This window comes from Aethalodelphis obliquidens, unplaced genomic scaffold (assembly GCF_003676395.1).
Source record: "Aethalodelphis obliquidens isolate GAN/ISIS:26980383/991018 unplaced genomic scaffold, ASM367639v1 scaffold95, whole genome shotgun sequence".
Taxonomy (NCBI): Eukaryota; Metazoa; Chordata; class Mammalia; order Artiodactyla; family Delphinidae; genus Aethalodelphis; species Aethalodelphis obliquidens.
The window spans coordinates 31,559-53,798 of record NW_020838039.1 but is presented as its reverse complement, the minus strand read 5'-3'; the positions used below and the strand labels follow the sequence as shown (position 1 = coordinate 53,798).

The following is a 22,240-nucleotide window of genomic DNA, read 5'->3' as shown; positions in this document are numbered from 1 at the left end:
ATGTCAGAGGCACAGTACTGACTACTGGCTGCAGCCCCAAGAGGCTTTCATCCACACGGCTCAGAATAAAAGGGAGAAAAATTGGAAAGAAAGAAAGAAACAACGAGGATAAAATAAAATAAAGTAAGATTAAATAAAATGAAGTTATTAAAATAAAAAACAGTTATGAAAAAAATTTTAATGTAAAAAAAAAGAATAAAAGAACAGATGGACAGAATCATAGGACAAATGGTGAAAGCAAAGCTATACAGACAAAATCTCATACAGAAGCATACACATACACACTCACAAAAAGAGGAAAAGGGGAAAAAATAATATATCTTGCTCCCAAAGTCCACGTCCTCAATTTGGGATGTTTCTCTGTCTATTCAGTTATTGCACAGATGCAGTGTACATCAAGTTGATTTTGGAGCTTTAATCCACTGCTTCTGAGGCTTCTGGGAGAGATTTCCCTTTCTCTTCTTTGTTCGCACAGCTCCTGGGGCTCAGCTTTGGAGTTGGACCCGCGTCTTCGTGTAGGTCTCCTGAGGGCATCTGTTCTTCACTCAGACAGGATGGGGTTAAAGGAGCAGCTGATTCAGGGGCTCTGGCTCACTCAGGCTGAGGGGAGGGAGGGGTACAGATGTGGGGCAAGCCTGTGGTGGCAGAGGCTGGTGTGATGTTGCACCAGCCTGATGCTCGCTGTGCGTTCTCCTGGGGAAGTTGTCCCTGGATCACGGCACCTTGGCAGTGGCAGGCTGCACAGACTCCCGGGAGGGGTGGTGTGGATAGTGACCTGAGCCCACACACAGGCTTCTTGGTGGCTGCAGCAGCAGCCTTAGCATCTCATACCTGTCTCTGGGGTCCGCACTGATAGCCCCTGCTGGCTCCCATCTCTGGATCTCTTTTAAGCAGTGCTCTTAATCCCCTCTCCTCGTGCACCAGGAAGCAAAGAGGCAAGAAAAAGTCTCTTGCCTCTTATGCAGGTCCCGAGTGTTGCCTGGACTCCCTTCCAGCTAGCTGTGGCGCACTAGCCCCCTTCAGGCTGTGTTCACACCACCAACCTCTGTCCTCTCCCTGCACTCCGACTGAAGCCCAAGCCTCAGCTCCCACCTCCCGCCCGCCCCGGCGGGTGAGCAGACAAGTCTCTCGGGCTGGCGAGTGCTGGTTGGCACCAACCCTCCGTGCGGGAATCTCTCTGCTTTGCCCTCCCTGTGGCTTCACTCTCCTCTGCGGTTGCGAAGCTCCCCCCTCCACCACCCACAGTCTCCGCCTGCAAAGGGGCTTCCTAGTGTGTGGAAACCTTTCCTCCTTCACAGCTCCCTCCCACTGGGGCAGGTCCCATCCCTATTCTTTTGTCTCTGTTTTTTCTTTTTTCTTTTGCCCTACTCAGGTATGTGGGGAGTTTCTTGCCTTTTGGGAGGTCTGAGGTTTTCTGCCAGCGTTCAGTAGGTGTTCTATAGGAGCAGTTCCACGTGTATATTTCTGATGTATCTTGTGGGGAGTAAGGTGATATCCACATCTTACTCTTCCACCATCTTCTCAAGACCCCCTTTTTGTCATTTTAATTACAATGTGTTGGAGTGTTTGGTGTGTTCCTCTTTGGATTAATCTTATATGTGACTCTGCACTTCCTGGACTTGGATGACTGTTTCATTTCCCATGTTAGGGAAGTTTTCAGCTATTATGTCTTAAAATTCATTATCAGACCAATTTTCTTCTCCTTCTGAGAGTGTAATGCAAATATTAGTACACTTGATGTTGTTCCAGGGGTCTCTTAAACTGTCCTAATTTCTTTTCATTCTTTTTTCTTTTCTCTGTTCATCTGCAGTGATTTCCACTACTCTGTCTTCCAGCTTGCTGATCTGTTTCTCTATCAGTTAGTCTACACTTTATTCCTTCTAGTGTATTTTTCATTTCAGTTATAATATTTTTCATCTCTGTTTGGCTGTTCTAACTCCTTGTTTAAACCTTCTAACCTCGTTTTTTGCATCATTCTCCTCCCAAGTTCTTTGATTATCTTTACAATCACTACCTTGAACCCTTTCTCATGTAGATTGCCTAGATCCACTTCATTTAGTTCTTCTGGGGTTTTCATTTTGTTCCTTCATGGAACATGTTCCTCTGTCACTTCATTTTACCTAATTTGCTGTTTTTATTTTTATGTACCTAGTAGGTTGGTTATGTTTCCTCATCTTGGAGAAGGGGACTTTTGCAGATGCCCTATGTGTCCCAGCAGTGTGCTCCCTTCTTGTCACCCAAGGTATATGCTCTAGGAGTTCTCCTTATTAGGCCTGCATGGGTCCTTCAGTTGTGGCAGGCTGACTATGTGGGTGGACTGTTAGGCTTGGTTGGCCCCTGGTCTGGTTGGTTGCTTGGACCTGCCTTGTGTGGAGGCTGCCAGCTGCTGGTTGGTGGGGCCTGGTCACAAGGCAGCTAGCTGCAGAACCCCGGGGGGCCCCAAGACTAGTGCTGGCTCACTAATGGGAAGAGTTAGGGTACATAAGACTCCGGGGCTGTTGCCCACACACTGGTGGGTGAAACCAAGTCCTGGTGTTAGTGCTGGACTACTGGAAGGCAGAATCAGGTTCTGGAGTCTGGTTACAGGGCCCAGGAGTCCCAGAGCTGATATAAGATCACTAGTGGGAGGGGTGGGGGCAGTTCCTGAAACACAGGTGGGTACTGGGTCTGGAGTGTTCTGGAGTTCGTGTTGGCCTGCTACTGGGCAGGGTCAGTGCCCAGCTTGTCCCAGGACAGGGTCTGGCCTGCTGTGGGCAGGTTAGGTCCACAGGTTATGGGATTGTGGTTTTCTTACATCTGTTTTCTGCTCCCTGGTGTGTGAGGCTGATCCAGAGTCTACGCCAGGCTTCCTGGGGGATAGCACTAGGGCCCAGGGGATTCTGAAGCTGGTGCCTTCTCACTGGTGTGTATAGCTGGGTCCTGGCCATCTACTGGGCAGGGCTGTGTCTAATGGGCTGTGGGCTCAGGAGGTCTTTAGGCAGCCTGTCTGTTGCTGGGTGAGGCCAGTCAATGCACAAATGAATGGACATGGTTGTGTTCCAGTAAAAGTTTAATTACAAAAAAGCAGGCTTCAAGCCAGATTTCCTCTATGGGACTTAGTTTCTTGACTGAGCTAACAAAGTTATGGATGAAAGAGTTTGAAATCATTCAGTTATAAATGTTTGTCCTCATTTCTCCTGAGAATCAGAGGGTGAAAATATTTGGCCTTACTTTCTATGGTAGGCAGAATAATGCTCCCCATTCCCCAAAGATGACCTTGTCCTAGTCCCCAGAAAAGTGTGTTGTATTGAGTCACTAAGTATGTGTTAATTTGCTAGAGCAGCAATAGGAAACTAATATATTTGCCTTGTTTTTAGAGTGTGTATCTGTGTGTGTGTGTGTGTGTGTGTGTGTGTTTAATCATGAGATGCTAAATGCATGGTAACAGTTTTAAAGTAAAAGAAACCTTGGTTGAAAGATACTTGGAAAAAATCTTCCTACTAGAAGAGGGATAAAGTTCTGAATGAATAAAGGGATAAAGTTCTATCATTCCTGGCTTCACCCTGTCTTGGTTCTGAGAGGCTCAACTGATCATTAAATTTCTGGTACTTTTTTCATATTCTGAATTACTCTTCATTAAAAACAAAATAAAAGAAATGAAACAGAAATAAAGTTCTAGGCATAAGAGCACACAACAATAGGCTAATACAGTTATGTCATTTTTATTTTATTTATCATATCCTAAAGCTTTGCTAAGTTATATAGCTGTAATTCACAGCTTCATATATGGGATATTTGGAAAACAAAACACCCACAAGTGTTATATAATTCTCCATCATAAATCCATTATAAGTATATTTGATCACTGTTATAGAGTATTCATGGGAAAGAAAGGTCTTTTGAATCAGAAGGCTGGGGTTTATATTCCACTGTGCCTTTTTTTTCCAGTGGCCTCCAATCCTTCCAACATCTTGTGGGAAACCAAATGATAGTTCTCACCAAAGGGAGGAAAAAGTGAAGGATGGCTAGAACTCGGAAGCTCTGAATTTCATCTCACAACTGCTCACATTGTATCAGTCTCTTTAATTCTCTTAGTTTAAATCTTAGCTAGATTTTATTTCCGCATTAAGCATTATCATTTTATTATGTTGTCCCTTGTGAATGTATCTTGTCCCTTGTAAATGTGACTTTGAATGGCCTTATCCTTTAGTCAGTGCCTGTATTTTCAGTAAAAGTACCTCTACAGATGTTCATATGAGGGAGCTGCATATGGAAGCTTGGCTGGTGGCCAGGAAGGTAGATTAAGCTTGCTTGGATGTTCCAGAAACACACAGTTATTCTTTCCAGAGCTTAAAATGAAAGTTCAATTTTATTCCTTTTGAATGAAACTCCTTAAATGCATTAGAATTTCTTACTAGGACTTACTGTTATTCACTCTTTTTGGCCTTTCTAAAACCTGGATTATGAACCTTCAAATCATAGAAATATAATCATGGAGTGAATAAGGTTGAAATGTTTGAATACCAAACTGTCTGTAAAGTCTGAGTGTAAACGCTTAAGAAAAATATTTAAAAGTCCCCAAAAGAGAAGGTAGTGTTTCAACAGAATTCAGACTTCCTTACAGCTCCACACATCAGCTTTTCTGTTCTGTCTCCATTGTAAAGTTGAAGGACTTTGGGGGAATATTTTTTAGGAATCTAAGTGTCTTCTAGGGAGACATTTCTGTGCCATTGGTTCCTGGTGGCTGGAAATTTTCACATTCTGCATCATTTAGACATAGAGATTCATTGCTCAGAATGTGTGATAGAATAAAGTAATAAATTATGTATCTCACATTATCTTTGGGGACTCTAAAAACTGTTTTTAAAGATTTTCTATTTTCCCATGGACTCCTATAATACCATTCTATGGCCTAGAAATATTTTATATTAAGGCAAAGTCACTGTATATGGAGGGGTCTCTATGTGGATGTCTCTATGATATTACAGGGCCGATTTATGAGATGTGAATTTGTCACATTTTGCTTGTGTGCGGTGGAGCATTTGGTTAAGCTGACTTCTGGAAAAGGACCAAAATGACCACCCAATTGTTGCAGCTGACCTAACAAGCTACTACTTATTCCAAGAAGAAAATTCAACAGTACTTTAATGAATGAGAGTTATTTGTATCGTTGAGAATGTGTCAGCTAAAAAAGCTTTGCCTACTCTGACTCTTATAGAGTCAGTCTGAATCCATTAGTAATTTGATAAAAAGCTGGAGCCAATTGACTCCAGACCAGGTGTCAGCATGCTCCCAGCCCACTAGTTCAATGCCACCTTGTACTGTATTGCTCTGCTCTGTAAAATATGTTATGATTTACTCCAGAAATCCTGCATTTATTTCATTAGAGAATGAAGTAGCCACTTAGTTATCTCATTCACTTAGTTTTCAATGGGCCAATCAAAGGACTGAACATGTGTGGTCTGTAAATTCTGATCCCATTTTTAACTTTTACTTAAAGGATAAGCTCTAGAATCCATTACCCCCATCATTCTTAAATTTTTCTCTTGTACACAGTAGGTTTCTCTGCTCTTTAAATTTATAGATGAATGGTTCTAAAGCCCATTCAAAAGTGACAATTATTCAGCATGCAACAGTTTTCAGATATTGTTATATTTCTTTTTAAACAATATTTATCTTATTATTTAGAAGCTTGGTTGCATATTTAGCTAAAAAAAAAAACTCTTGGTGCAGTTAACCTGATTTTCTCTTATTGCTTTCTTAACAGTTACAAACTGATATTAAGACTGTTTATGTGTACACAAAGATAATAGAAGCTGACTGAGTACCATCTTATAAGAGGCAGATAACCAGAAGTTTTGGTTTGCCATGTCTACGTTGTTTCCATTCATAAGATTGGCCATAAAATGGGTATAGGTAATTAGGTAGATGAATGGACAGCCTTATACAGACATCCAGCCAACAATCCATTCAGTGTCTTCTATAGTCCATGCACTGTGTGTCTACTCTGCTTCCTTCTCTGCCACTAGATTACAGAGATTAATAAGTGACAAACCATTTGGTGATGCTGTACTTTGAATGTTGTGCTTCAGATTAAATGAAATCTGCTAAACTCTCCTTCTTCACTGTATTTTTCTGCACTGTGTTTCTTTCCAGTGAGATTCTTTGTGCTGTATTTAATATTTTTGAACTAGCCATAGTCATTGATTGAATGAAGTAAATATTCCTTTTTACTCATAATAATTATAGCAAATAGTGATTCACTAATGCTTATTGGTTATAACAATTTTTTAACATCTTTATTAGAGTATAATTGCTTTACAACGGTGTGTTAGTTTCTGCTTTATAAAAAAGTGAATCAGTTATACATATACATATGTTCCCATATCACTTCCCTCTTGCGTCTCCATCGCTACAACCCTCCCTATCCCACCCCTCAAGGTGGTCAAAAAGCACCGAGCTGATGTCTCTGTGATATGCGGCTGCTTCCCACTAGCTATCTATTTTATGTTTGATAGTGTATATATGTCCATGCCACTCTCTCACTTTGTCACAGTTTACCCTTCCTCCTCCTAATATCCTGAAGTCCATTCTCTAGTAGGTCTGTATCTTTACTCCTGTCTTACCCCTAGGTTCTTCATGACATTTTTTTTTCTTAGATTCCATATATATGTGTTAGCATATGGTATTTGTCTTTCTCTTTATGACTTACTTCACTCTGTATGACAGACTCTAGGTCCATCCACCTCACTACAAATAACTCAATTTCATTTCTTTTTATGGCTGAGTAATATTCCATTGTATATATGTGCCACATCTTCTTTATCCATTCATCTGATGATGGACACTTAGGTTGTTTCCATCTCTGGGCTATTGTAAATAGAGCTGAAGTGAATATTTTGGTACATGACTCTTTCTGAATTATGGTTTTCTCAGGGCATATGCCCAGTAGTGGGATTGCTGGGTCATCTGGTAATTCTATTTGTAGTTTTTTAAGGAACCTCCATACTGTTCTCCATAGTGGCTGTACCAATTCACATTCCCACACAGCAGTGCAAGAGTGTTCCCTTTTCTCCGCACCCTCTCCAGCATTTATTGTTTCTAGACTTTTCAATGATGGCCATTCTGACCAGTGTGTGATAATATCTCATTGTAGTTTGGATTTGCATTTCTCTAATGATTAATAATGTTGAGCATTCTTTCATGTGTCTGTTGGCAATCTGTATATCTTCTTTGGAGAAATGTCTATTTAAGTCTTCTGCCCATTTTTGGATTGGGTTGTTTGTTTTTTTATTATTGAGCTGCATGAGCTGCTTGTAAATTTTGGAGATTGATCCTTTGTCAGTTGCTTCACTTGCAAATATTTTCTCCCATTCTGAGGGTTTTCTTTTGGTCTTGTTTATGGTTTCCTTTGCTATGCAAAAGCTTTGAAGTTTCACTAGTTCCCATTTGTTTATTTTTGTTTTTATTTCCATTTCTATAGGAGGTGGGTCAAAAAGGATCTTGCTGTGATTTATGTCATAGAGTGTTCTACCTATGTTTTCCTCTAAGAGTTTGATAATTTCTGGCTTTAAACTGAGCTCTTTAATCCATCTGGAGCTTATTTTTGTGTATGGAGTTACAGAGTATCTAATCTCATACTTTAACATGTACCTGTCCAGTTTTCCCAGCACCACTTATTGAAGAGGCTGTCTTTTCTCCACTGTACATTCCTGCCTCCTTTATCAAAGATAAGGTGACCATATGCATGTGGGTTTATCACTGGGCTTTCTATCCTGTTCCATTGATCTATGTTTTTGTGCCAGTACCATACTGTCTTGATTACTGTAGCTTTGTAGTATAGTCTGAAGTCAGGGAGCCTGATTCCTCCAACTCCATTTTTCATTCTCAAGATTGATTTTGCTCTTCAGGGTCTCTTGTGTTTCCATACAAATTGTGAAAATTTTTGTTCTAGTTCTGTGAAAAATGCCAGTGGTAGTTTGATAGGGATTGCATTGAATCTGTAGATTGCTTTGGGTAGTAGAGTCATTTTCACAATGTTGATTCTTCCAATCCAAGAGCATGGTATATCTCTCCATCTATTTGTATCATCTTTAATTTCTTTCATCAGTGTCTTATAATTTTCTGCAAAGGTCTTTTGTCTCCTTAGGTCGGTTTATTCCTAGATATTTTATTCTTTTTCTTGCAATGGTAAATGGGAGTGTTTTCTTAATTTCACTTTCAGATTTTTCATCATTATTATACAGGAATGCCAGAGATTTCTGTGCATTAATTGTGTATCCTGCAACTTTACCAAATTAATTGATAAGCTCTAGTAGTTTTATGGTAGCATCTTTAGGATACTTTATGTATACTCTCAAGTCATCTGCAAACAGTGGCAGCTTTATTTCTTCTTTTCCAATTTGGATTCCTTTTATTTCCTTTTCTTCTCTGATTGCTGTGGCTAAAACTTCCAAATCTATGTTGAATAAGAGTGGTGAGAGTGGACAACCTTGTCTTATTCCTGATCTTAGTGGAAATGGTTTCAGTTTTTCACCATTGAGAACGATGTTGGCTGTGGCTTTGTAATATATGGACTTGATTATGTTGAGGAAAATTCCCTCTGTGCCTACTTTCTGCAGGTTTTTTACCATAAGTGGGTGTAGAATTTTCTCAGAAGCTTTCTCTGCATCTATTGAGAGGATCATATGGTTTTTCTCCTTCAATTTGTTAATATGGTGTATCACATTGATTGATTTGCGTATATTGAAGAATCCTTGTATTCCTGGAATAAACCCCACTTGATCATGGTGTATGATCCTTTTAATTTGCTGTTGGATTCTGTTTTCCAGTATTTTGTTGAGGATTTTTGCATCTATTTTTATCAGTGATATTAGCCTCTAGTTTTATTTCTTTGTGACATCTTTCTCTGGTTTTGGTAGCAGGGTGATGTTGGCCTCATAGAATGAGTTTGGGAGTGTTTCTCCCTCTGCTATATTTTGGAGGAGTTTGAGAAGGTAAGTGTTAGCTCTTCTCTAAATGTTTGATAGAATTCGCCTGTGAAGCCATCTGGTCCTGGGCTTTTGTTTGTTGGAAGATTTTTAATGACAGTTTCAATTTCAGTGCTTGTGATTGGTCTGTTCATATTTTCTATGTCTTCCTGGTTCAGTCTCAGCAGGTTGTGCATTTCTAAGAGTTTGTCCATTTTTTCTAGGTTGTCCATTTTTTTGGCATAGAGTTGCTTGTAGTAATCTCTCATGATCTTTTGTATTTCTGCAGTGTCACTTGTTACTTCTCCTTTTTCATTTCTAATTCTATTCATTTGAGTCTTCTCCCTTTTTTTCTTGATGAGTCTGGCTAATGGTTTATCAATTTTGTTTATCTTCTCAAAAGACCAGCTTTTAGTTTTACTGATCTTTGTTATCATTTCCTTCATTTCTTTTTCATTTATTTCTGATCTGATGTGCATGATTTCTTTTCTTCTGCTAACTTTGGGGGTTTTTTGTTTCTCTTACTCTAATTACTTTAGGTGCAGGTTTAAGTTGTTTATTCGAGATGTTTCCTGTTTCTTCATGTAGGATTGTATTGCTATAAACTTCCCTCCTAGGACTGATTTTGCTGCATCCCATAGGTTTTGGGTCGTCGTGTCTTCATTGTCATTTGTTTCTAGGTATTTTTTGATTTCCCCTTTGATTTCTTCAGTGATCACTTCATTATTAAGTAGTGTATTTTTTAGCCTCCATGTGTTTGTAATTTTTACAGATCTTTTCCTGTAATTGATATCTAGTCTCATAGCGTTATGTTCGGAAAAGGTACTTGATAAAATTTCAATTTTCTTAAATTTACCAAGGCTTGATTTGTGACCCAAGATATGATCTATCCTGGAGAATGTTCCATGGGCAGTTGAGAAAAATGTGTATTCTCTTGTTTTTAGATGAAATGTCCTATAAATATCAATTAAGTCCATCTTATTTAATGTATCATTTAAAGCTTGTGTTTCCTTTTTTATTTTCATTTTGGATGTCCTGTCCATTGTTAACCAATGGGGTGTAAACCTCCCATACTATGAATGTGTTACTGTTGATTTCCCCTATTATGGCTGTTAGTATTTGCCTTATGTATTGAGGTGCACTTTTATTGGGAGAATAAATATTTACAATTGTTATATTGTCTTCTTGGATCTCTCGCTTGATCATTATGTAGTGTCCTTCTTTGTCTCTTGTAAATGTCTTTATTTTGAAGTCTATTTTGTCTGATATGAGAATTGCTACTCCAGCTTTCTTCTGATTTCCATTTGCACGGAATATCTTTTTCCATCCCCTCACTTTCAGTCTGTATGTTTCCCTAGGTCTGAAGTGGGTGTCTTGTAGACAGCATATATATGGTCTTGTTTTTGTATCCATTATGCCAGTCCATGTCTTTTTGTGGGAGCATTTAATCCATTTACATTTAAGGTAATTATCAATATGTTTGTTCCTATTCCCATTTTCTTAATTGTTTTGGGTTTGTTCTTGTAGGTCTTTTCCTTCTCTTGTGTTTCCTGCCTAGAGAAGTTCCTTTAGCATTTGTTGTAACGTTGGTTTGGTGGTGCTGAACTCTCTCAGCTTTTGCTTGTCTGTGAAGATTTTAATTTCTCCATCAAATCTGAATGAGATCCTTGCTGGGTAGAGTAATCTTGGTTGTAGTTTTGTCTGCTTCATCACTTTAAATATGTCCTGGTACTCCCTTCTGCTTTGCAGAGTTTCTGCTGGAAGTTCAGCTGTTAACCTTATGGGGATTCCCTTGTGTGTTATTTGTTGTTTTTCCCTTGCTGCTTTTGATATTTGCTCTTTGTATTTAATTTTTGAAGTTTGATTAATATGTGTCTTGGCGTATTTCTCCTTGGATTTATCCTGTATGGGACTCTCTGTGCTTCCTGGACTTGATTAACTATTTCCTTTCCTATATTAGTGAAGTTTTCAACTCTAATCTCTTCAAAGATTTGCTCAGTCCCTTTCTTTTTCTCTTCTTCTTCTGGGACCCCTATTATTCGAATATTGGTGCATTTAATGTTGTCCCAGAGGTCTCTGAGACTGTCCTCAGTTCTTTTCTTTCTTCTTTCTTTATTCTTCTCTGCAGTAGTTATTTGCAGTATTTTATCTTCCAGGTCACCTATCCGTTCTTCTGCCTCAGTTATTCTGCTATTGATCCCTTCTAGAGTAGTTTTAATTTCATTTATTGTGTTGTTCATTGTTGCTTGTTTCCTCTTTAGTTCTTCTAGGTCCTTGTTAAATGTTTCTTGCATTTTCTCTATTCTATTTCCAAGATTTTGGATCATCTTTAGTATCATTATTCTGAATTCTTTTTCATGTAGACTGCCTATTTCCTCTTCATTTGTTAGGTCTGGTGATTTTTTGCCTTGCTCCTTTATCTGCTGTGTGTTTTTCTGTCTTCTCATTTTGCTTATCTTATTGTTTTTGGGGTCTCCTTTTTGCAGGCTGCAGGTGTGTAGTTCCCATTGTTTTTGGTGTCTGTCCCCAGTAGCTAAGGTTTGTTCCGTGGGTTGTGTAGGCTTCCTGGTAGAGGGAACTAGTGCCTGTGTTCTGGTGGATGAGGCTGGATCTTGTCTTTCTGGTGGGCTGGTCCACGTCTGGTGGTGTGTTTTGGGGTGTCTGTGAACTTATTATGATTTTAGGCAGCCTGTCTGCTAATGGGTGGCATTGTGTTCCTGTCTTGCTAGTTGTTTGGCATAGGGTGTCCAGCACTGTAGCTTGCTGGTCATTGAGTGAAGCTGGGTCTTGGTGTTGAGATGGAGATCTCTGGGAGATTTTTGCCATTTGATATTACATGGAGCCGGGAGGTCTCTTGTTGACCAGTGTCCTGAAGTTGGCTCTCCCACCTCAGTGGCACAGCCCTGATGCCTGGCTGGAGCACCAAGAGCCTTTCATCCACATGGCGCAGAATAAAAGGGGGAAAAAGTAGAAAGAAAGAAAGAAAGGAAGAAAGAGAATAAAATTAAATTAAATTAAAATAAATTTATTAAAATAAAAAATAATTATTAAGAAAAAAAATTTTTTAAGTAAAATATAAAACAGACAGACAGAATCCTAGGACAAATGGTGAAAGCCAAGCTATACAGACAAAATCTCACACAGAAGCATACACGTACACACTCACTAAAAGAGGAAAAGGGGAAAAAATAATATATCTTGCTCTCAAAGTCCACCTCCTCAATTTTGGATGATTTATTGTCTGTTCAGGTACTCCACCGATGCAGGGTACATCAAGTTGATTTTGGATATTTAATCCACCTCTCCTGAGGCTGCTGGGAGAAATTTCCCTTTCTCTTCTTTGTTTGCACAGCTCCTGGGGTTCAGCTTTGGATTCGGCCCCGCCTCTGCGTGTAGGTCGCCTGAGGGCGTCTGTTGTTCGCTCAGACAGGACAGGGTTAAAGTAGCAGCTGATTCGGGGGCTCTGGCTCACTCAGGCCAGGGAGAGGGAGGGGTACGGATGTGGGGAGAGCCTGAAGCGGCAGAGGCCGGCATGACGTTGCAGCAGCCTGAGGCGCACCATGCGTTCTCCCGGGGAAGTTGTCCCTGGATCGCGGGACCCTGGCAGTGGCGGGCTGCACAGGCTCCCATGAGGGGAGGTGTGGAGAGTGACCTGTGCTCGCACACAGGCTTCTTGGTGGCAGCTGCAGCGGTCTTAGCGTCTTATGCCCGTCTCTGTGGTCTGCGCTGATAGCCGTGGCTCACGCCCGTCTCTGGAGCTCCTTTTAGCTGCACTCTTAATCCCCTCTCCTCACGCACCAGGAAACAAAGAGGGAAGAAAAAGTTTCTTGCCTCTTAGGCAGGTCCAGAGTTTTTTCCAGACTCCCTCCCGGCTAGCTGTGGTGCACTAACCCCCTTCAGGCTGTGTTCACGCTGCCAGTCCTCTCCCTGTGATCTCACCGAAGCCCGAGCCTCAGCTCCCAGCCCCGCCCGCCCCGCCGGGTGAACAGACAAGCCTCTTGGGCTGGTGAGTGCTGTTCAGCACCGATCCTCTGTGAGGGAATCTCTCCGCTTTACTCTCCACACCCCTGTTGCTGCACTCTCCTCCATGGCTCCAAAGCTCCCTCCCTCCACCACCCACAGTCTCCGCCAGCAAAGGGACTTCCTAGTGTGGGGAAACATTTCCTCCTTCACAGCTCCCTCCCACTGGTGCAGGTCCCGTCCCTATTCTTTTGTCTCTGCTTATTTTATTTTATTTTGCCCTATCCAGGTACGTGGGGAGTTTCTTGCCTTTTGGGACGTCTGAGGTCTTCTGCCAGCGTTCAGTGGGTGTTCTGTAGGAGTTGTTCCACGTGTAGATGTATTTCTGATGTATCTGTGGGGAGGAAGGTGATCTCCGCGTCTTACTCTTTCGCCATCTTCCCCCTCACCTCCGGTTATAACATTTTAATTTATATTTTTAAGTAGGGCACAGTGGAATGGGACATGAGAGATCAGCCCTTTTCCTTTTCTTTTGTCTCTTCAATCTTTTCTCCTACTCCCTAATTAATATAAATTGCTTCCTTCTTTTCTTCCCTTACTCCTCTAAAGTCAGAAGTGAGAGCAGATGGTAGTGTGGTTGGAATAGATAAATGTGATCAACAGTGAGGGAGAACCTGTCTTAGTCACTTTTTTCTTTCAAAAATACAAAATGTATGCTTTAAATTGAGAATTATAATCACTTCACAAAACTGCATTAAAAAAAACATGTATGTAGAAAGTTTATGTACAAATATTTTATGCTGTAGGGATTGTAGCAAAATTAATACATTTTCAAGCATATTTTATATTTCCTCCAATTTATTTTATATATTTTTTAGCTTTGCTCTATAGGCTTAAGTAGGGGTGATGGTTTATTTCTTGAATGTATGATGGTTTTTATGAGGAATGGAAAAAGCCTTAATTGGCAATGGCAAATAACCTAGAATCCCTGGGATTATTAATAGTTTGGACAATTATTATTTTCAGTCAATCTCAATTAAACTTTCCATCGTTATATTTAATGTGTTAAATATTTAATAAACTTTTACTTTAAGAATTTGCTACACATAAAAAAACATACTAAACTTTGCAAGACTCCAAATATTAAAATAAATGTACCATCTCTCTGAACAGTTAACTAAAAATAATCTAGCTTAAAGTCATATTAGTGTTTTCTAATAATATGGGTTGTAAGATCTAAATAAAGAAACGTATAAGAAAAATCCCTTTGTGTTATGTATTCTATTAAGATTTACTATATTTAATTTCTGTGAAAATAATTACTTGTTTAATTATTTTATGGAGTTTTCTTTTTAGTTTAAGTGCTCAATGGTATGATGATGTTCAGTAGTTTATGATCATTAACACCAGAAGGACTCTTCTTTTTTTTTTTGCGGTACGCGGGCCTCTCACTGCTGTGGCCTCTCCCGCTGCAAAGCACAGGCTCTGGACGCGCAGGCCCAGTGGCCATGGTCCATGGGCCCAGCCTCTCCGCGGCATGTGGGACCCTCCTGGACCGGGGCACGAACCCGTGTCCCCTGCATCGGCAGGCGGACTCTCAACCACTGCGCCACCAGGGAAGCCCAGGACTCATTTTTTAAATATAATTGTTTAAAATTTTCTGATGCATTAAGAATAAATTCAGAATAAAATATCATTTGTTATTATAATCTGTCTAAATTCTGGAGTAGACTTAATTGCAATAGTAGAATTAGTTGCAATAGTCAAATAGTACAATAGAATTTCACGTGAAGTTATTACATTGTTTTCCTCATTATAAAGTCTTCCTAGAGAATTCATATTCTATTGATTTCACACCCCTTTCAATAATGTGCTAGATGGATTGAATCATTTGCATGGCTTGGACATATTATTGTTCTATATTTCTGCTCCAAAGAAAAGAACCCATTTTGAGTGATATGTGGCTTTTTTATTTTTTTCCCCTTTCTTTCTTTCTTTTTTAATAGATCTTTAGTGAGTTTGAGATTGAGCAGCATCAAGAATGTGCTTATGATCATTTGGAAGTATTTGATGGAGAAACGGAAAAATCACCAATTCTTGGACGACTGTGTGGGAACAAGATACCAGAGCCCCTTGTGGCTACTGGAAATAAAATGTTTGTTCGGTTTGTTTCTGATGCATCTGTTCAAAGAAAAGGCTTTCAAGCCACACATTCTACAGGTCAGTAAATTAGGGGATGCTTCTCTTTTCTGAGTAAGATCCAAGTTTCTCTTCTAGTGTGTGCAGGGGATCTATAACAGGATTATAAATGAATCAGAAGAAGTCTCACTGAAGCACTGTGTGAAATATTTGAGAACCACATAGCATCCTAACTAAATATCTTTGTAGCTGTTGAACTAATTAAAAGAAGCACAATAGTTTGATCTGATTCATGTTCAGTGTGGTATGATCAAGAAGAACTATCTCTAAATATTTATGTAGTGTATTCCATGTTAACTTTAGCAGTTTGATTTATATGTTATATTTAACAGATAGAAATCTATAGCTTGGAATTCAAAAATTTTGTTTTTGCTAAAATCCTACTTGTTTAGCTAACTTTCACATTAATATATTTTTGTAAACCAAATTTGGAATTTAACTCTCTGTTTTACAGAGGTTTTTTTTTCCCCCTTTTATTTGGTAGGCAACACAATCTTTTCCCTAATCCTAATCCCTAATTTGACTCTTACAGATTCCAGCTGTAATGGAAGTCTTTAAGAAATAAAATACAATTTAGAAAAATATGGAAAATTTTAAGCAAAAATGTCAAATAACTTTTTTATAATTTGGATCAAATTTATAATATATTCCATAAATGTCCAGTAAATATCCTTTTTTTATTCAGTTAAAAAAAAGAATCAATCATATTTACTGAAATCATTTAGCTTATAGTGACACCTAATGGCAGTTCTAATGCCAAAACTATTGAGACACAAATCTATCTTGGCGTAAAATGCAGTATAATAGGCTACAAATTCATCAATGAAACAATTTTAGTGCAGTAATTTTTGTCATGGTTTCCTGATTATTTTTTTCTCCTTTCCTTTTATTTTAGAAAACATAACTTTATTCCATTGTCCAATATTATTTTCCACTCTAGTATATTCTGTTATGAGCATTAGATTTATATTGAAGTCTATTTGTGAGAAAGTGGATATTGTCTGATTCATGCTAGTAATGACTGGACTCATAAATAATACAAAATAATTATTTCTCATGATTAATATAAATATTCTGGTTTGAGAAAAATCTTTCATGGATTAAAATTTTCATACTAATGAAGGATTTTTTTATACACTTGATGTTTGTTCTTTAAATATTTTCCTGATAACTTGTCACACATTGAAGGAATGGAAAAATTGGAGTCCTATGAATTGATCAATATTTTCCTGAAGCACAGAGTTAATGGCACAATTTTTTAAATAATCGTGGCTGTCACAGGTTCTAAGAATGAAGTGTAAAAGTATGTTATCAAAACTCTTGAAAGAGCTGATACACTATTTTTAAATTACTTACCTATAAATTCCTCTGTTGTAGTTTCATAAAAACCTACTTTTATAGTTTCTCTTTTCATCTTTACCTTTACCTTAAATCTCAAGTTTTCTTGCAGCTATATAACTCCATGACTCCTTAATTTTCATAGCCTCTGCTCTGGACCCATTTCAGTGTTTGTATTACCATTTAGAATCCACTGTTAGGATCTAATTATCTTATCATAGAGATCATATATTGAAATCCAATTGTATATGTAGCATGCACTTGATATTTCAGGCACATACATATACTTAATATAAATTACATACATTGAGTCCTCAAAAGAGCTATATGATGTATGAATTATTATCTTTATCTTCAGATAAAGAAATTTAAAATCTGAAGGATTAATTAATTTGCAAAGACTTCTAAAATTATATCAAAGCCTGGATTTTATCCTAATTCTGTTTCCAGTGCTCATGCACTTTCTACTATGGTATATTTTTTCTTAACATTTTGGATTAGGAAGGAAACCAATACAAAACTGGATCACTGTTAATTGAAACAATAGAGACTGAATGCTTCCTTATTTGTCTTAATCAAATCTTCTGTCCTAACTATCCAACTGAATAGGCTCATTTTTTCTCCCTGTTCAGTTCAAATCCAGTCAAATACCCACATGATCAACCTCAATCATAATTTGTAGGCAAAACATGATTCGTTCCTGTCATCTCAGAAATGAGGATTTTGAGACTAAGACTCAAATGAAACCGAAGTAGCACAAAAAATAATAGTTAGAATTAGAGTCCTAGCCTCCCAACTCCTGCTCAGTTGTGCTAGTCAAAATTTTTGGCATTACCTGTTTGTTTGTTTGCTTGTCTATTTTACATGTAAATTTTTGCTCTCACTTAACCAGCTGTCTTTGAATTTTCTGGGTAGATTTTATTTACACTGTTACTTTTAAGTAGCCATACATGCTGAAATATTCTTATGTACTGCTTACTATTTATTTCTTTTGAAAGCTTTCTCTTTAACAAGTTTATTCCATAGTCTTTCATGAAATATTTATTTGGTACCTGCTTTGAATAGACACTGTAAAGTATTAGTAATTCATAGCAAAAAATTAGGAATTTTGTGGTAACTTATGAGAAAACAGAAGGAATTCCTGCCTTTTGACAGCTATAATCTGATAAGTTAAACTTATGATTTTCAGTCAGTTTTTACCACCAAGACAGCCAAGTTCCGTACCACATCTGTCAATTTCTGCTAAATGTATAAAGCATTTATTCATTATTTAATTTTTTCTAGAATACATGTAACTTTTATTAAGGGGCCCTGAAGTATACATTTTAATTTGCTTGAGTAAATTTATATTTCTATATACAATTTTAATTTTATCCACAAGGAAAGCTTATAATACTACAAATTTTGAAATTAGGTGAAGAGAAATATTAATATTGCTTTATAGCTATTTTTTTTTACAAGTAATACTATCCAAATCAATGGGAAATGGACTTTGTTGGAAAAAGTCCCTTTTTCCTCTAAAGGTAGGTCCAAATTCTAAAAGTCCAAATTTATTTTAATCAGGTAACAAATGGTGTTAGGCCAGCCTTAGATAAACTATTGAAGAAAAAAACTCAGTAAAAAAAAATAACCTATATATTCTCTCAGAGGATAAGGCTATAATACAGAAAAAGAGGGGGAGTATGGAGAGAAAGTATTTTAAAACATGGCATGTCAGGTAGGACTTTATTCTGCAGCAGAAAGCATCATCCTAATTTAAAAATCAAATAATATATTATTAGGCTCCTTAGAAATTATTTTGATAAAACTTAATTAAATTATAGTGCCTACTAAAAGCATTTATTGCTCAAATTATAGGCCCTCACAGGGATTTAACACTTTACCAGGAAATGAACAGAAGTCTTTCCAAATTAAAATGAGGGCCACCCTTTCTGAAACATTTTAAGTCACTCTTAATTGTAGTTTAAGTCATTTGTTTTGAGTATTGTCATTTTCTAGAAGTTTTCAATAAAATCAAATAATGATGCCTCACATTTCAGATTCACAAAGGCTTTGTGAAATCTCTTTTTGTTTAAATACTTCATTTCCTTCTTGATTTCTGTTCTGATCTGGGGTTGACAGAGAATTGTCTCCTCTGGATCCTGATTTGTTTTGCTACTTTGTTTCTCTGAAGTAGGCACACAGAAGCCAGTGCCTCTCCCATAGTCCACCCCTTCCTGGGTTGTGGAATAAAAGTAATACAAGTGCTGACAGTTGTAAACAAAACAAATCACTGAATTATATCAAACTTTGAGAATAAGTCAAATTTTTAAAATATCTGTAAATGAGATTACACTGGTTTATACATTTATATATTGAATTCAGAAATACTTTCACAAAATATTTTACTGGCCTTCAAAAATATAATCCTTCCTTTCTGAAAACAGGTTAATAGTGCTTTAAATTGTTTTTCAATTTTTCTGGCTTTTCTTTTCATGCCTGAGTGGATCTCTAGGAGTATAGATGGTGGCATTTAGATATTCTGACTAGAAAATAATAACAAAATGATGATTGTGTATACTTATATGGCTTTTCCTATGTGCAAGGTATCCTTCAATGATTTTACATATATTAGCCCATCACTCTTCATCTAGACCCTATCATTTGAGTATATGTATGATCCCCAATTTAGGAATGAAGTGGGGAACAAAATCCCACAGCTGATGAAGCGTAGAGCTCAGATTTGTACCCAGGCCAGTTAGCTGTGGAGTTCTGTCACACGGAGAGGACAATAATTCTTGGAATTACTGGAATAAGAGAAGCACCGTGGTGGGAAAGGAAGGATGCTTGCCTTCCAGTCTGTGACACTTAAGAGATGATTCCCAAGACTGATCAGTTTTGCAGCTTTCCAGAGTGGTTCTAAGCACATGTGTTTCTTCACATGTTTACATTTGTAATTGTGGCACCTACATCAATAGATTGTGCAAGACACCCCACCTACCATCTGGAAGACAAAGGGACATCATTTAACATGATGGGGAAGCCATTCTCATGATTGAAACCTTAGTTGGAAGTTCTTTCATAAGTTAGTCGCACAAAGGTCTCTGAATGTGCAGTTGTCTGTGAAAATGCCCATAGTTTTGGTTGAGCCTACTTGTATTCAGACACATCTAGATGGGGTTCCATCCTGGGAATTCAGAAATATTTTGTTACTTAAAATCACCAAACCACAATGTAGGTAAATTATATACAAATCTGAAAAATCTAAGAATTTTAGCTGTCCTAATTCACTTTCACTGGGTCCTGCCAAGGACAATCTGGTCACAGATGACCACACCAGGGTTACAATTGTGTTTTGATAACCAGAGGCTTAGCTGTCCAAATCTTTCCACATTGGATTTTTGTTTTTGTTCCCTCCCAACTCATATCAGTTTTCTTGGGACTTTCCTGGTTTTAGTACTGAAATTACTGTTTCCCAGGAACCTCTCAGTCATTGGCAAATAAGGGCAGAAAGAAACGCTACTTTCTCCTGACAATTTTCATATCCCTTTCTTTTTTTTCCCTACCCCCAGCCATATGTTTGTATATGTACTTGGTTGGAGGAGACATTGTAGACTTCCTCTACAATTTATTCTCTAGTCATTGTAAAATCTGGGGGCTCAGACTACAAAGAGTTCCTGAGAAAATTTTGAAAATTTGTATTCTCTAAATTACACTAACTGTAAACCTTATGCAGGCTTATATATTTCTTTGGTATATTTACCTCTAATTACAAAAGTAGTAACTGGTAAAGCCTATATTTATTAATATCTCTCTGAAAAAGCCATAAAAAGAGCATTTTAAATTCCTTTATTTATTAAAATCACAAAATATAACTGACAAGGTGCTGGAACTACAAAAATAACTACAATTAATGATGTGTGTATGCTTTTCCCAACCAAGTTAGATAAATATTTCTACCTAAGTAAAGTAATACTGGTCTGTATATTCTATGCAGAGAATTCTATATGACACATATACACATACAGGAGTTTTATATATTTTGCTGATCTTTAAGTTATTTCTTATTCCTTTGGATTCTGGGTTCTTAAATTATTAAGATTAAACTCAAATTAAGACACTGACCTTTTTTCCATGAAAACAGTTATTTAAGACTGAAAACAACATGAGATATAACAATAAAAAAATGCATTGAGAGTTACTATATGGCAGGTACTGTTTTAAGTGATTTTCATGTGTTAATCAAATCCTCAAAACCCACTAAGATTGGTACTATTATTATCATCTGCACTTTACTCTTGACCACTTTACCCTATGGATAAGAGAAGTGATGTCACTTATCCAAAGTCACTGAGCTAGTAGATATGGAGCTGAAATTCCAACCCAACAGTCTCTTTAGGGCCTATAGCAGTACCCACTATGCCATCTGAATCTTCAAATATAGGGAACATAACTGATGGTGGAAATGAATACAGAAGTTAGAGAGTGGTTAGACTATATTAAAAGAGAAATTTGAATTGTTAAACCTCATTGAGCTCACTTATTTCATTTTTCTTTCCTGGGCAGAGTGTGGTGGCAGACTGAAAGTGGAATCAAAACCCAGAGATCTGTACTCACATGCTCAGTTTGGTGATAACAACTATCCAGGACAAGTTGACTGTGAATGGCTGTTAGTGTCAGAACGGGGCTCTCGACTCGAGTTATCCTTCCAGATTTTTGAAGTGGAAGAAGAAGCCGACTGTGGCTATGACTATCTTGAGCTCTTTGACGGTCTCGATTCAACAGCGGTGGGGCTTGGTCGATTCTGTGGATCAGGGGTAAATACAGTACGAGCAGGATACCATAGACATGATAAAAATGCCTATAAATTGGTGATTGATATGTGTAACATATGCAAATCAGCAGTGCTTTTACAAAATGGCTTGACAAGTTATAACATGCCTCTTCTTCCCTTACTTCTCCATCTCTAATGAATTTGCTCAATAATATTGAACAAGACAGATGAATTCAATAGCTATAATTTCTTGTTACTGTCCACATCCTTTTTTAATTCATGTTTTTATTGTGCAATAAATATTTAAATGTTTAATTATCTAAAAGAAATATGCCTAAATACACACCTTTGACAATTTTGTAAGCTTCATAAATTAAAGCATAAAGCAAAAAGAATATGCACATCATTGGCATTCCTCTCTCAACAATATATTTGATAAGTGACAGTATCTACCATTGGTGTGGGGGTTTAGCTGGTACTATTGAATGTTGCTCCATTGCAGTGGGCACAGGATGGAGTACAAAACATAGGTCAGAGGTTGTCAACATGAGAAATAAGAAACAGGAAAGCTTAAGGTTTTCTCAATGCTTTTCCCCCACGATTCACTGCATTAATATCAAATGTTCATCTGAATACATACTTTGTTCTGAAGATATTAGTCCCATTTTTCAAATGTCTACCAGTGACCATTTCTTAAATAATATTGAACTCCTGTCCAAATAGCTACTGAAATGAAACAAAAATTATTCTTGGTACTTAGATTATTAAAGCAAGAAGGAATGGACGATTTGGATTCTGGAAGTGGCTCTGCCTCAGAGCACCTTCTGAAATAGATTTAATGTCCCTTTATCCTTTGTGAACCTCACTTTAATTACTTGTAAATCAAAGGAAATTGGCTTAAAATTTTGGGAAAAAACACCAAGTTTCAGAACTTGGAAGTAAAAATTATGTTCAAAGCTCAGCTATATCACTGATCAGGCTTGTGATCTTGAGCATGTCATCTGTTCTCTGAAACTCAAGTTTTCTCATCTGTAAAATAAAG

At 37.7% G+C, this 22,240-nt stretch overlaps 1 protein-coding gene across 1 annotated transcript in view; it reads left to right on the top strand.

The window, feature by feature from the left end:
* TLL1 (tolloid like 1) overlaps positions 1-21,475 on the top strand; it is a 130,775-nt gene extending 109,300 nt beyond the window's left edge. The window contains exons 15-16 of the mRNA XM_027095866.1: positions 14,915-15,128; positions 20,991-21,475. Of these exons, the coding sequence (XP_026951667.1) occupies positions 14,915-15,128; positions 20,991-21,394 (618 nt within the window). The 3' untranslated portion in view covers positions 21,395-21,475. The remainder of the gene's footprint in view (positions 1-14,914; positions 15,129-20,990) is intronic.
* Positions 21,476-22,240: the final 765 nt, after the last annotated feature.